The sequence below is a fragment of the Rhinoraja longicauda genome, chromosome 4 (genome assembly GCF_053455715.1).
Source record: "Rhinoraja longicauda isolate Sanriku21f chromosome 4, sRhiLon1.1, whole genome shotgun sequence".
Classification (NCBI taxonomy): domain Eukaryota; kingdom Metazoa; phylum Chordata; class Chondrichthyes; order Rajiformes; family Arhynchobatidae; genus Rhinoraja; species Rhinoraja longicauda.
In genome coordinates, this window is record NC_135956.1 from 22,690,159 (window position 1) to 22,703,809 (window position 13,651).

At 37.5% G+C, this 13,651-nt stretch overlaps 1 protein-coding gene across 4 annotated transcripts in view; it reads right to left on the reverse strand.

Annotated features, from left to right (window-relative positions):
* LOC144592636 (nucleolar protein 4-like) overlaps positions 1-13,651 on the reverse strand; it is a 164,050-nt gene that overhangs the window by 87,913 nt on the left and 62,486 nt on the right. For 2 of the 4 annotated variants that reach the window (XM_078397341.1, XM_078397339.1), the window contains exon 6: positions 12,505-12,643. In XM_078397341.1, coding sequence (XP_078253467.1) covers positions 12,505-12,643 — 139 coding nt within the window. Of the gene's footprint in view, positions 1-12,504; positions 12,647-13,651 lie in introns of all 4 variants that reach the window. The other 2 variants (XM_078397340.1, XM_078397337.1) reach the window with 1 other exon arrangement.

Here is a 13,651-nt window from a genome sequence, read left to right on the forward strand (position 1 = left end):
ACAGCAAGGACTGGTGGCCTTGAAGATTGAAGAATCATTATAGTAGATTAAATGCCAATATATAGTGCATGCTTTTTTGATTATGTATGAAGTTTTTATGGCTCCTTTTAATGTTTATTAGTAATTGTTGCATTATACACAGAACAATTAGGGGCCAGTGTGTAGGAGCCATTTTGCGTTCATTAGTTATTTTAGTATATTATCATATTACTTTGTATCCTGCTGTATTATTTTTGTACACCAGGGGATTGTCTTGAGGTCAATACTTGGTTTACGTATATGGACTGGGAGGTGTCATGGGCGGGGCCAGGTCATGAGTATAATTTACTCAGTACTGACGTAATGCTTCAGTGAAAAATAGCTAATTAGCTACAACAATGCTAAGAACACGTTTGAGAGCAGATAGAGCAACCAACCAGATAAATCAAGTACGTTATTAGTCTAGTGGAAGTATTCCTAACAACATTAAGATAACCTGTCGGAACATACATTTCCCCCAATGGGAGAAGGCAGGTCAGGATATATGATCACCTTCCACAGCGTGTCACTATGCTTCATTTTAGAAGCAGTTATAGAGCTGCAGGGATGATCCAAATAAAGATAACATGCATGAATGATGACCGCAATAGCCAGAGGTTCCAAGAGTCATTCAAACCCAGATACTAGCAGATACCACAGCTGTAGGGATGAATCAAATGCCAGATATTGTTGTGATGATAATGGGAAGATAATGCAAGATATACAATTCTGACTAATGATGACAAGACTGGGGCTTGACTCCCATCACAGCATCTGAGAAAGTTAAATGCGGCTTATTAAATAATTTGGATAAAAAACCTTGCATCAGCAGTGATAATCATAAAACAATCAGGCTGTCATAAAAACCCAACTTATTCACTAAAAAAACAATTTTGCAGTCAAGTTTTTAAATGATAGCAAACTTTGGGTAAATTCAGAATTTCCAATAAAACACTCCAGCAATGCCTGCATTCCAAAAGATAGATGTAAATAAAACCACAACATGTTTTACTCTTAACTATCCTTTGAACAATCCTCTGAAGTACATCCAGAAAGCCACTGCCACGACAAACTGCAATGCAAATGAAACAGGACGGATCAGTAGGCATCATTCTGGATACTACATTCACACAAGCCAACCTCCAAATCATGCTCTCTAAAACAGGACAACTGTTCCACAGACTATAGACACTAAGTGCTGGAGTAACTCAGCGGGGTTAGGCAGTATCTCTTGACAAAAGGGATAGGGGCGTTTCGGGTCAGAACCCTTCTTCAGACTCCACAGACCTGACCTAGCTTGATTCACACGAAATGCACCAGAGTTGGGCACACAGTGGTATAAAACTGCGAGAGAATTGCCCTGGAAATCTAAAGACTGTGGCATCAAAAATATTGCCAAGAAAACCATCTATTGATTACCATCAACCACTCTCCCTCAGCTTGGTTTGCATTTTGGTTGGCATGGACTAGTTGGGCCGAAGGGTCTATTTTCTTGTTGTAAGACTATTAAAAAAAAGTTATAAGTTGACACGGGCCAGGGCATATGCATATATGGTAAAACTACAACAGGAACAACATCAGGCAGCATTTTGGGAGGATATGGATAGGTAACGCTTTGGGTCAGGGCCCTTCCTCAGACAGTTCTTTGTGTCAACATCGGTCTATATTTACGCTAAATAACAGAAACTTCTGTAGAGAATTCCATAATCAAAGCTGTATAAATCTTCCAGGTCAAGTTTAAATAATGCTGGGTAATGATTGAAGGTGGCTCCAAGTACTTAATGCAGGCAAGCACAGGACAAAAATACCAAATAGCAGTGGGACAGCTGGTAGAGCTGCTGTCTCACAATGCCAGAGACCCAGGTTCAATCCTAAGCTCGGGCGCTGTCTCTGTGGAGTTTGCATGATCTCCCCAGGTTCCCTCCCACAACCAAAAGACTTGTGGGTTTATAGGTTAATTGGCTTCTGTTAAAAAAAAAAGCACCTAATGTAGGAGTGGATGAGAAAGTAGGATAACAGAACTAATGTGACCAGGTGATTGATGGTCGGAGTCGAGTCGTTCGGCCAAAGGGCTTGTTTCCATGCTGTATCTCTAAAACTAAAACCAAAGACAAAGCAGAAATCTTTAAAGCTATCTTCAATGAAAAGTGCCAAATGCACAACCCATCTCAGCTTCTTCCTAGATCCCCACCATCACAGATGGCAGGGTTCACAGTACATTTCCTTGCTGGATGATGCATGAGTAATGTATTGAACAGCAGTTATTTGTATAAAATTGAAACTTTGGGAGTGATGACTCCTTTTCCGTACTTTATCTATCAGATAGAATGAACAATGCTTCTCCCTTGGGTTTGCATTAAATTTTAAAGATTCCTTCGGTTATACACACATTTCTACCCTATTCCTTGCTGACATAACAATTGTATACAAATTGACATTGTTAAAAACACGTGTGACTCTCCAAACACACAAGAAAATAACAAAATTGCATTTACATTGTGTTCATCACAAAATAAGACGTCGCAGAGGATTCCCCGGCCAATGAGATAACTTTGAACTGTATCTGTCACAATGCTAGGGTTTGCAGAAGCCAATTTGTGGTCAGACTATGAAGAGAAAGACATGTTTTGCCATGTTGAGGGGTAAATATTTACCAAAATACTAACTTAAGTATGTGCATGAGAAAAAAAAACTTTATTTAAATGAAAGCACTTCCAGCTGTACAGTACTGCAATGAGATGGCATCTAATTAATATGTCTATGAATGATAACATTCCTCCTCGGTTTTTCCCTAAACCTTCTACCCCTATGGTGGAGCTTGATTTTGATTATTATTAATATTTGCTCTGACAATCAAGAAGTCTCCAGTGCCTACAATCAAGGAGCTTCTGAATCAATAGAGGCATAGAGTCACATATCCCAGAAACTGGTTCTTCAGCTCAACATGAGCATATGGCCCATTGCAACTATCCTTCATAAACCCATTTACCTACATTCAGTCTGTAGGCTTCTATACCTTGGCAATTCAACTGATGTCTTAAGTATGCTTCTCAAATATTGTGAGAGTAACTGTTTACCAGCGTAATCAAAATTCTAACCTCTCTATGAGTGAAAACATTCCTTCTTGGTTTTCCTCTAAACCTCCTATCTCTCATGGAGATTGACTTCATTAGCTTCTGATATTAGTGACTACTGTATTATCATTGAGTCATGGCTGACAATATCACAGGACAGGCAAAAAATTGTAGCCAAATTTGGGACACGGATTTCAGGAAATTCCTTTGATCCCAGAAGGTAAACAAACAAGTTACAGACGATCACAGCGCCCAGGAAGTACATCCACCTTACCTTTGTCAGGTTATGTTCACCAAATCCAAGAAATGAACCTATTCCCTTTTGAAGATAACATTTTTATTTTTGCAAGGAAATATCAAAGGTTCCTCATGTACTACCAACAATTGCTCATATAACCATTTGCAACTTCAATATTTACCTGTGGAAACACATTACCAACATTGCAGTAAGATGCTAGAAATACTGAGCAGGTCCGGCAACATCCATGAAAAGAAATTCAAGCCTGAGACTTTTCATCAGTTCTGCTGCTGAGTTTCACCAGCTTTTCTGTTTTTATTTCAGCTCACTAGCATCTGAAGTTTTTTTGATTATCAAAATGCAGTCCTCAATTCACATTTATCTACCCATTGTATTCCAATAATGGTGCTTCTCTACACAATTCCAATGGAGGAAAATGGTTTCACGGAATTATGGTAAATAAAGCTGATTAATATTTTATTATTTTTTGTTTTGTTTATTTAACCGCTTATGTGGGATTTTTTAAAATAACTTTTCTTTATTTTTTATAACTTTTAATATTTTTTGAATGTTTTCACCTTATATTATGGGCAGATTTTGGTCTGACTCCTATAAGAACTGTACAGTTGATAATTCTGAGAGAATATATGGTTCAAAAATGAAAATATTTTGTTATTCACAACATTGGCATGTCCCAAAATTGCTGTAGAACCAATGGAATAGTCTAAAAATGCAACAGCTGTTGCAATATCAGCAAGCTGGAAGCCAATTTGCCCAAATCAAGATCTCTTAAACATGATCAGATAATCTGCTTTCAAGTGATGTTGGTTAAAGATAAATATTTGCTCCGACACTCAGGAAGCCCAGACAACAATCAAGAAGCTTCTGAATCAATAAAGTCATAGTAATACAGCCCATAAATAAGTCCTTCAGCTCAATATGACCATATAGCTCATCCAACATAATCCCATTTACCTACATTCACTCTACGTAGCCTTCTATGCCTTGGCAATTCATTTCTGATGTTTTCTAAATATTGAGAGAGCACCTGCTTACAAGTGTAATCTAGATACTAACCACCCGATGAGTGAAAAAAATTATTCCTCAGTTTCCCTCTTACCTCTTTCCTTGCATATATTTTAAAGATGAAGCAAGTATCTTTGCAATGACTTCCACAATTTCCTCCCTCACTTCCCACAATGTCTGAGGATGCATTTAGTCAGGCCCTGTGGATTTATCCACATTAATGTGCTTTTAAACAATCAATATCTCCTATTTGATAATTCCTATATGGTTTAAAATATTACAACTCACATGCCTCAATTCCTCAATTCCACCGTGGGCGGCATGGTGGCGCAGCGGTAGAGTTGCTGCCTTACTGTGCTTGCAGCGCCAGAGACTCGGGTTCGATCCCAATTACGGGTGCTGTCTGTTCGGAGTTTGTACATTCACCCCGTGACACGTGGGTTTTTCCCTGCGATCGTCCGTTTCCTCCTACACTCCAAAGACGTACAGGTTTGTAGGTTAATTGGCTTGGTATAAGTGCAAATTGTCCCTAGTGTGTGTTGGGTAATGTGCAGGGATCGTTGGTCGTTGCGGACTTGGTGGGCCAAAGGGCCTGTTTCTGCACAGTATCTCTAAAACTACGAACTAAAACTTAGCTTCCATGATCATCTCCACAGTAAAAACTGATGAAAAATATACATTTAATGTCCCCCATCTTTTATGGCTCTACATAAAGATGGCTAGACTGATTTTTAAGGGGACCTATTCTTCCCTTCGTCGTCCCTTACATATGTACTAATAGAACCTCTTCAGATTTTCCTGTACCTTATCTGCCAGATCCATTTCATGTCCTTTTTTTGTCTTCCTGATTGCCATACTTAAACTTGATCCCGATTGTCTAAATCTAATGCACACCTCCTTCATTTTCCTGATCAATGCCTCAACATCCCTTGTCAACCAGGGTTCCCTAAATCTGCTCGCCTTGCCCTTCAGCTTTAGAAGAATAAGATACCCATGTACTCTCAAAAGTAGAATGCTTGGGTTGCCAATAATCTTGTTCACCTTGAATTAATAGCTGGGAAGAGTGAGATAGTGAATGGAAATTGAAGAAAATTGTTATTTGGACAGACAACTTGACAAACATAAATTTTAAAGTCTCAGTTGTAATCAAAGTTTGGATGGAGAAAACTGCAACTTCTCCAAAACTGAATATCATACAAACTGACACAACAGTAGTTGTGCAAGATTCAAAACAGATGTAGAAAATAGAACTGGACATCAGGAAACAATATGTGGACCTCACATCTTCAGAAAATGTTGCCAAGAAATCAAAACAAACAAGGGCAAGATTACTGAGGTGAGGCATTGTGTCAAAGGATATCTTATTAATTCGATAAAAAATAATATTGCACCATAGGCCTTTATTTTGAAATTCTTAAAGATCTATGTTGAATACACTCAATATTAATTCCTTACAGAGGAAAGGATTTTTTTTTGTCCAATAAATATAGAGCATATCTGACATATGTCCAAGAGGTAATATTGAATATATTGGTCTACTATGCCAAGCAATCAGGTAAAATGATTGTTCCTCTGTCTTAATTCTGCTGTCATATATCCTTGTCTTTTCCTATCTCTATTAAATTAAGAATCATTCAATTCTCATTTTAAATATTGCAACGGAATCTGTATTTACTACACTAGGTGGCAGTCTATCCCCCAAGCAGATCATTCAAAGATGTGAATTTGTATTATTTTAATAGCAATGATTTTAATGCCCTAAAATGTGGGGATTATACATACTAATTATTAAGATAATCCATTGTGGTTCACCTCTGTGTCAGAGTGATTTTCGTAAAATTATCTCTTAAGATTTCTTTCTCTATTTCAGAACTTGGCTGCACAACTTGACAGAACATGCAAGTTTCAAAGGCTCAATCTGTCGTTAATAAATGATGTGTACATTAAATGATGTGTACACATGTGTACATCACGTTTGCATATCTGTGCAAATATCACTCGTAACTTCCTGATTCACCCATTATTCCTGCACATGCTGGTTCCCAATACAGAAAATCTTTGATTTTCAGAGTTCAGTGAAATCCTTCCACTGATTACTGTCTCTATAATCTCCCCCATTTCTTCCCTTTTATATATCCCTAATTTTTTCCATCATTTCCTTCATATCGCAATTTAACTTCCTAAAACCTACCTAACCTATCTGGATAATTTAGACAGAAACTGGCAAAAAGTTTGGTCCACAACAATATCTTCCTGTATGTAGAGCATCACAATAGCTAATTTTACCAGAATCTACTCTTGGATTTCCAATTTCCTTTACAATGATCAAGTTGCCTTATCTCATTTGAGTTCTCCTGAATGTTATCTTTTTTTCAATCACATTGACGTTATTTGTAAATGATAATATTCTAACGGAATGCTATCTGGGTCCTTCATACTATAAATAATACCACTAGGTACAACCTTAATCAGATCTGTCCGATTATTACTATTATACCAGTAGCTAATCTTCACCTTCCTACAATTAGCTTGATTTTTTTTATCCAAATCACTGTTTCCTGCTTTGTCTCAATAACTTTTGTTTATGTACATCATGTCTGAGACCCATATCCAAATGCCTTTGAATGAGAAGGTGCACAAGATCACCAACATTACCATCTTTCACTCATTTTGGAAATACTTCACAAATATCCAGTGTTGTTTAGGCACTTCTACTTTTGTAAGGGCACAATATTGTCATGATAAGGTAATATACATCTTATAATTTGTATGAAAATGTGAGATGGTGCAAACACTTGCTCCCTCTAGACATAGAATGGCAAGCAGGCTGGTATTCAACATTACCCTATCTGCAGCAGGCTCTGAAAAAATACCACCAATACTGTTGTCGAAAACTCTTACAAATTCTCAGGAGGGACGGTACAGCAATGTCATTGTCCTCTCCAGACTAATATTCCCAGTATTGAGGCCCTAGTTACCACTCAGTTGGCCACACTCTGCAGGGCACATCATTTACCAGATTCCAGAAATAGACTCACTATTCTGAGCTGTCATGGGAAGAGATTTCCAGGTAGAGAGAGAAAAAGATGCAAGAATGTGCTACGTAACGGCTAACGAAAAGTAACTTCATCATTGTCTCCTGAGAATCTTTGACCCATGATCACTCAAAGTGGACAGGAACATTTGGGATGTTATTAAGAACCATAAAAGCCATGCATCTTTAAGATATTAAGGCCCTGCATAAGTGGTGGAAGGAGTGGACCATCTCAGAAACTACCCACCAACCTGCTCCATTGGCCACCCCTTACCCAATCTGTGGAAGTATCTGTGGCTCCCACATTGCCTTCATTAGCTACCGAAGAATCAACAAAATAGAAGTAAATAACCCCAGATCCCATAGGATTGTCTAAGAAATCTGTTTTACTCGTTTCATTGCTCTTTATTTTCTTTCAGCAATATAAAAACATAAATGTTCCTCTGTTGCTGGTCATACACATTAACAATTTGGATGAGAATGTAGGGTGCATGATTAATAAGTTTGTCTAGATGACAACAGAATTGGTGCTATACTGAACAATGGAAACGTTTGTCTAAGATTATGACAGGATTTAGATCAATGCAGAAAATGAGCATTTTTCAGTGGGAACCAGATTGGGCACCAACTAGCATTCTATGCAGCCGCATTTTAGCACACCAAAAATAGGTGCACAGCAAATATAGAAGGCAAACGCTTAATCAGATGACTGATCTGAATGGCAGATGGAATTTAATTTAGACAGGTACAAGATGATGCATTTTTGGAAGAAGCAGGGAGTGCTCCAGGGAGCCCTGGAGAGTGTTGTCGAGAGAGTCACCTGAAGGTACAAGTACAAAGTTGCCTGAAAGTGGCGATAGTTAGGGTCGTGAAGAAGGTCCATGACATGCTTTCCCCTTCTCTTCTGGGGCACTGAGTACACGAATTGACATGGCATGCTACAGCTGTACAAGACATTGGTGACACCATAATGGAATACTGTGCGCAGTTCTGATCACCATGCTATAAGCAGGATGTGATAAAGTCAGTGAAGGTGCAGAAAAGATTCACAAGGGTGTTGTGGGAATGGAGGGCTTGATGGAGAGACTGAATAGGCTGGGTCTATTTTCCCGAGAGCAAAGGAGACTGAAGGAAGACCATGTGGAGGTTTATAAAATAACGTGGGACATCGATAGGATAGATAATCACAGTCTTTCCAGGGTAAGGGAATCTAATTCTAGAGAGCATAGGTTTATGGTGAGAGGGAAAAGATTTAAAGGGGACCTGTTTTCATATAGAGAGTGATGGGTATATGGAACAAGCTACCAGAAGAAGTGGTAAAGAAAGGTAGAATTACAATATCTGAAAGACATATGATAGGTATGTGGTTAGGAAAGGTTTAGAGGGACATGGGCCAAACGCAGGAAAAATGGGTCTAGCTCAGAAAGCCACCTTGGTCAGTGTGGACATTGAATTAAAGCGGCTGTTTCCATGCTGTATAACTCCATGAATACCATATGTGGAAATAAGTAGGTGTAAATTGTTTATCGAATCCCAGCAGAGTTTCTAGGAAGCAAACAAAGGAAACCTAATATTTTCCTAAAACAGCAGGTAGACTCTTCAATCTCATCCTACTAGATGGGCTATTAAAACAGCAATGTATTATGTATGCTTTATTTGCTGCCAAACAACCTTTCTGACTGAGTATTTGATTTTATAAATATGGGTTCACTCCTTAGAATAGAAGTGCACAATGGATTCAGTTTTTCTTTCTGTTATAACCTTGTCTCTCAAAATCATTTTCTTTCCCTCTGTATTTTACTTTCTGTACATTGTGTTATGTTGAACTAATTATTTTAATTTATGGATTCAGACTCCTTGAAGTTGCATTGTGTGGTGCAGTCTCTTAGGCGCTACATAATCTAATTACTATTTTACCCAGAGTAGATTGTCCTGGAGATCATTTCCCAATGAAATTGCAGAAAATGCATTATTGGACTGGGCATCTTCAAGCACTATTCACATTGTCACGCCTGATATTTTCTAGGTACATCAAATTATATCAGTATTTCCACAATATATGGCTCCATCCATACCAATACCAATGTAAATTAGAGCAAACAATAATCAGCCAGGAAACCCCAGATGACTCATAAAGACCTTTCACAGCCCACTGAGCTGGTTCAACTACACAAGAATTAACAAATGAATGAATGAATCTCTGTTCTGATTACTTTATTACCTTTTTACAACATCTCTATATTTCCTGTTGAATAATATTTTGCTTAAGCAACTCAGACTTCTGCATTCAATACATTTTCTGTAATGTTTTCCATTCTGCATCCTTAAACTGTGGTGCATAGTTCATCTTGATATAACTTACAGGAACACAAAATTTATATCAAGCAATCCTGGAGAAAGTAAATGCAACCTGCTCCTGCCAGCAGGTCCCTTCATGATAGACTTGGAGGGATTCCTGTCCGAATGGTATGCAGAGCATTCCTCCTGGCACGTATCTCATTAACTAGGACACATGTGTCCTTTTGAGTGAATATGGGACCTATCTCCCTCTCACCTGTACTCTCTGTTATCTCCACAGCATCCAAAGCATGTGCTGCTGCTATGTGGTTGCCCCACATCTCTGAATGCTAAGTAGTGGAGTATTGGTAAGTGCTCAACATACGATGAGCTCCAAACAGGACTTCCACAGGTCCTGTTTTAGATCTTATTTTTGAATGTACATCACCCTACTGCTGTATTAAACTGGATTTTGACCACACTTCACAATTTTTCTGTGGGAACCAGATTGGGAACTAGCATTCTACGCACCTGCATTTTAGCACACCAAAAATAGGTGCACAGCAAATGTAGAAGGCGAACACTTAATCAGATGACTGATAACGAAACACAAATTCCAATATCATTAATGCAAAGATGCAGCTCATTTTCCCTTCATCAGACTCATTCTTGTATTACATATTTTAAATCAAAACCCAAAGCTTTAACATTTGTTTAAAATCAAAACTATTTTGATTTAATTTTGATTAATTTAATGTTAAATTCCATTTACCATTCCTTGTCCCACGTTCAGATCCTTTTGCAACCTTGGGCGACCTTCCTCACTGTCCACTTTTCCATCATCTTTGATGGCATCTGCACCAACACCTTGATACTGTACTTACTTTCATCACAGATACAGTACTTTTGTCCAAAACCCCCTGTTCTTTATCCATGACACTTCCTCATGCTAGTACAGGAAATGACACACCTGCCCTTAATTTTTTTAAATCATGATTCAGGGCTTTGAGCACAGTTGATGGCAGATACAGCTATACTTCATTCAATTCTACAGACTACATTTACTGCCCACATTTGTATTCTCTTCATTCTCTCTTCCATGTTCCCTACTACCCAAGGTTACAACGAAGCCCAGGGAAAAGTAACTCATTTACAGTAAGTAACCATTTCAACTGTGATTTTAACAAGTTTAGATTGTAATCAATGCTCTCATTTCTTTTCAGGTTGCTTGCATCCTTTTTTCAGACAGAGAACATTAGCAATGGTTTTGCAGTTATCATTTACTGCAAAACCCTTTAGTTTCACATCCTTTCACTAAAGATGTCACATCTTTAGTTTCTCATATTTTCAGCCACATTTTGCTTTTAACTAAAACTATCTTTTACTTTATCAAAGATCGATTTTTCTTCACTTCCTTTCTTACCCTGGCACTTTTTCTTACCCTTTCTTCTCCTCCTTTTCTTACCCTGGCACTGAATGTTCTACTTTCAATTCTCTAATTTCCTGAGCTCTAAACTAATATGATTACTGTTTCTCACAAACAAATGCTGCCTGGCCTGCTCAATATTTTCAGCATTTTCTGATCTTTTATTTAAAAAGATTCACTTAGAGTTCAATTTAAGTACAAAACAAAAATACCTGCTAAATCCGCTATAACAAAACATAAAAATTAACTGAAATAATGTACTGCTTTCATTTAGTATAGTGAAGATGTTGCAGGCAACTAAATTTCCTGACCCATCATTTGCCAAATCATTAACCCAAATGAATTATTTGTGATAGACACAAAAAGCTGGAGTAACTCAGTGGGCCAGACAGCATCTCCGGACAAAAGGAATAGGTGATATTTCGGGTCGAGACCCTTCTTCAGCATAAGGTAAATATGAGATGTCATCTTAAACAATTTTATCTCCTTTGATCTGACATTATTTGAATCCAAACAGATTCCTGCTTAGTTTTTTTGCCATGATGTTAGCCTTTATAGATTCTGCCCCAATTAAAAGGTTTTTCAAGCTACGTCAAGTAACGTTGCAGCAGCCACAAACAGTTTGAGATCCTCATCACGATTAATAAATTAAACCAATGAGAAACTCACTTTTAAATACTCTTGGTAAGATTGCACATACTTTTCAAAAAGTCTTATTGCTTTCAAGTTTAATGCAGCATGGTCACTCAGTTTCAACTGTTACATATGCAATGAACTATAAACAAAAACAAAACATATATTCCTATCATCGCATTTCCTATCATCACATTTGGCATTTTGAGTACTAGAGCGTGAAAGTCAGCTGATCAGTTGATGTCACATCTCTCAAACTGCTGAGAAAATATTCAATCGATGTTTCAACTAGGTGATGGAATGTTTAATACGTGCTACGTTATAAGAGGAATTTATTGTTATTGTTGAATATCAAGCATGTGTAGATTTTTAATATGGTTATGCTAAAGTTAGAGGTGAGAAACAGATTAACTTCAGATGTAAGTTTATCAGATGCACTTGGAGGAATGCTCCTGACAATTCCCCTTTTTATCTGTATTTTCTGAAGCATTTTATAAAATTTAAAATATGTTCTTTCACAGGATTGTTTAAGTTAAGAAATTAGTTACTGTTCAAGTAATCAAATCCCAAGTCAGCAGACATTTTCAATTGCCATGATTAAACTCATCAAATATAAACATTACATTATAGATATCAATAGTGATGATATATGGCTGCATTTAATCACATATTTATCCGTTAATGAAATTCGTACCCCTGAAATGGTCCTTCTCCAACAATCATCTAACTGAACCCAAGGATGTTAATAGCACAATTCCTAATATACAATAGCACCAACCATCCTGATGGCTGTCTAGGTTCTGTGGACTATGCATTCTCTCTTCCAGGGTAGAGCTTTGGTCAGAGTTCATGCGATCGACTGACATCCATGTGGAGTCACTGAGTTCAAATTCTTCACTGCTCAACGACTGCTCATCCTGCTGAAATAAAAATAAATGATTTACACCACCAAAATTAAAACATACTTCAAGAGTGTTTCCTTCAGCTTAAAACCAATTAAAAGCTACAATTACTATCCTTATAGAATATGACATTTCTTCTTATCTTAACTCAATATTTTCATCTCTAATTAGTTGGTTGACATCAAAATACTTTCCTTTATCTCGAAGCGTGAGACTGGGTAAGAAATCAATATCTCACCAACTCATCAATAATGTATTTTCAATCAAAGTCTCAACAGATAGATTGGTAAGGAATAAAGCTGACACTGTCTTAAAATCTGTTTAGGATAATTGGGCCCCTGCAATTCCTGTCCCAATCAGCAGGAAACTGTAATTATTGCTCTTTGTGTTGTAAGATTGTATTGCTTCTATTAAAATCTTACATGCTGATATGTACTGAGAAGAACACCATTTAACACATTTTGCATCTCATTCCTAATAACGCTGTCAAAAAGGTCATGTGCCAGTATTGCTTAAGGGCTTGAGAGCTTAAATTGGAAATGGCCAAACTACCATTGATTACATTAGCAAATTATTTCTTAATAAGAAATGCTGTCCTAGATCTATGGTTCATTAGATAGTAGCTGCAGACAGGTCCAAATGTTCTAAACCTCAGTAAATAGCCCAGGCTGCAACTACTGACAGGTTTTGTAAACTCCAATGTCATTCTAAGTCATAGAGTCATAGAGTCATACAGCACAGAAACTCGTCCATGCTGACCAATATGAACATTCCAAGGTAGATCCACTTATCAGTTTTGTCCATATCCTTCTAAACCTTTCCTATCTATGTATCTGTCCAAATGTCTTCCTCTTGCAGTTATAGTATCTGCCTCAACTACCTTTTCTTCCAGCTTGTCTATATACCCACCACAGAGGTGCTGCTTATCAGGTTCATCTTAAATCTTGCCCTTCTCAATTTAAGCATATGTCCTCTGTTTTTGATTCACCTACCCTGGGCAAATGACTATTCATCCTATCTATT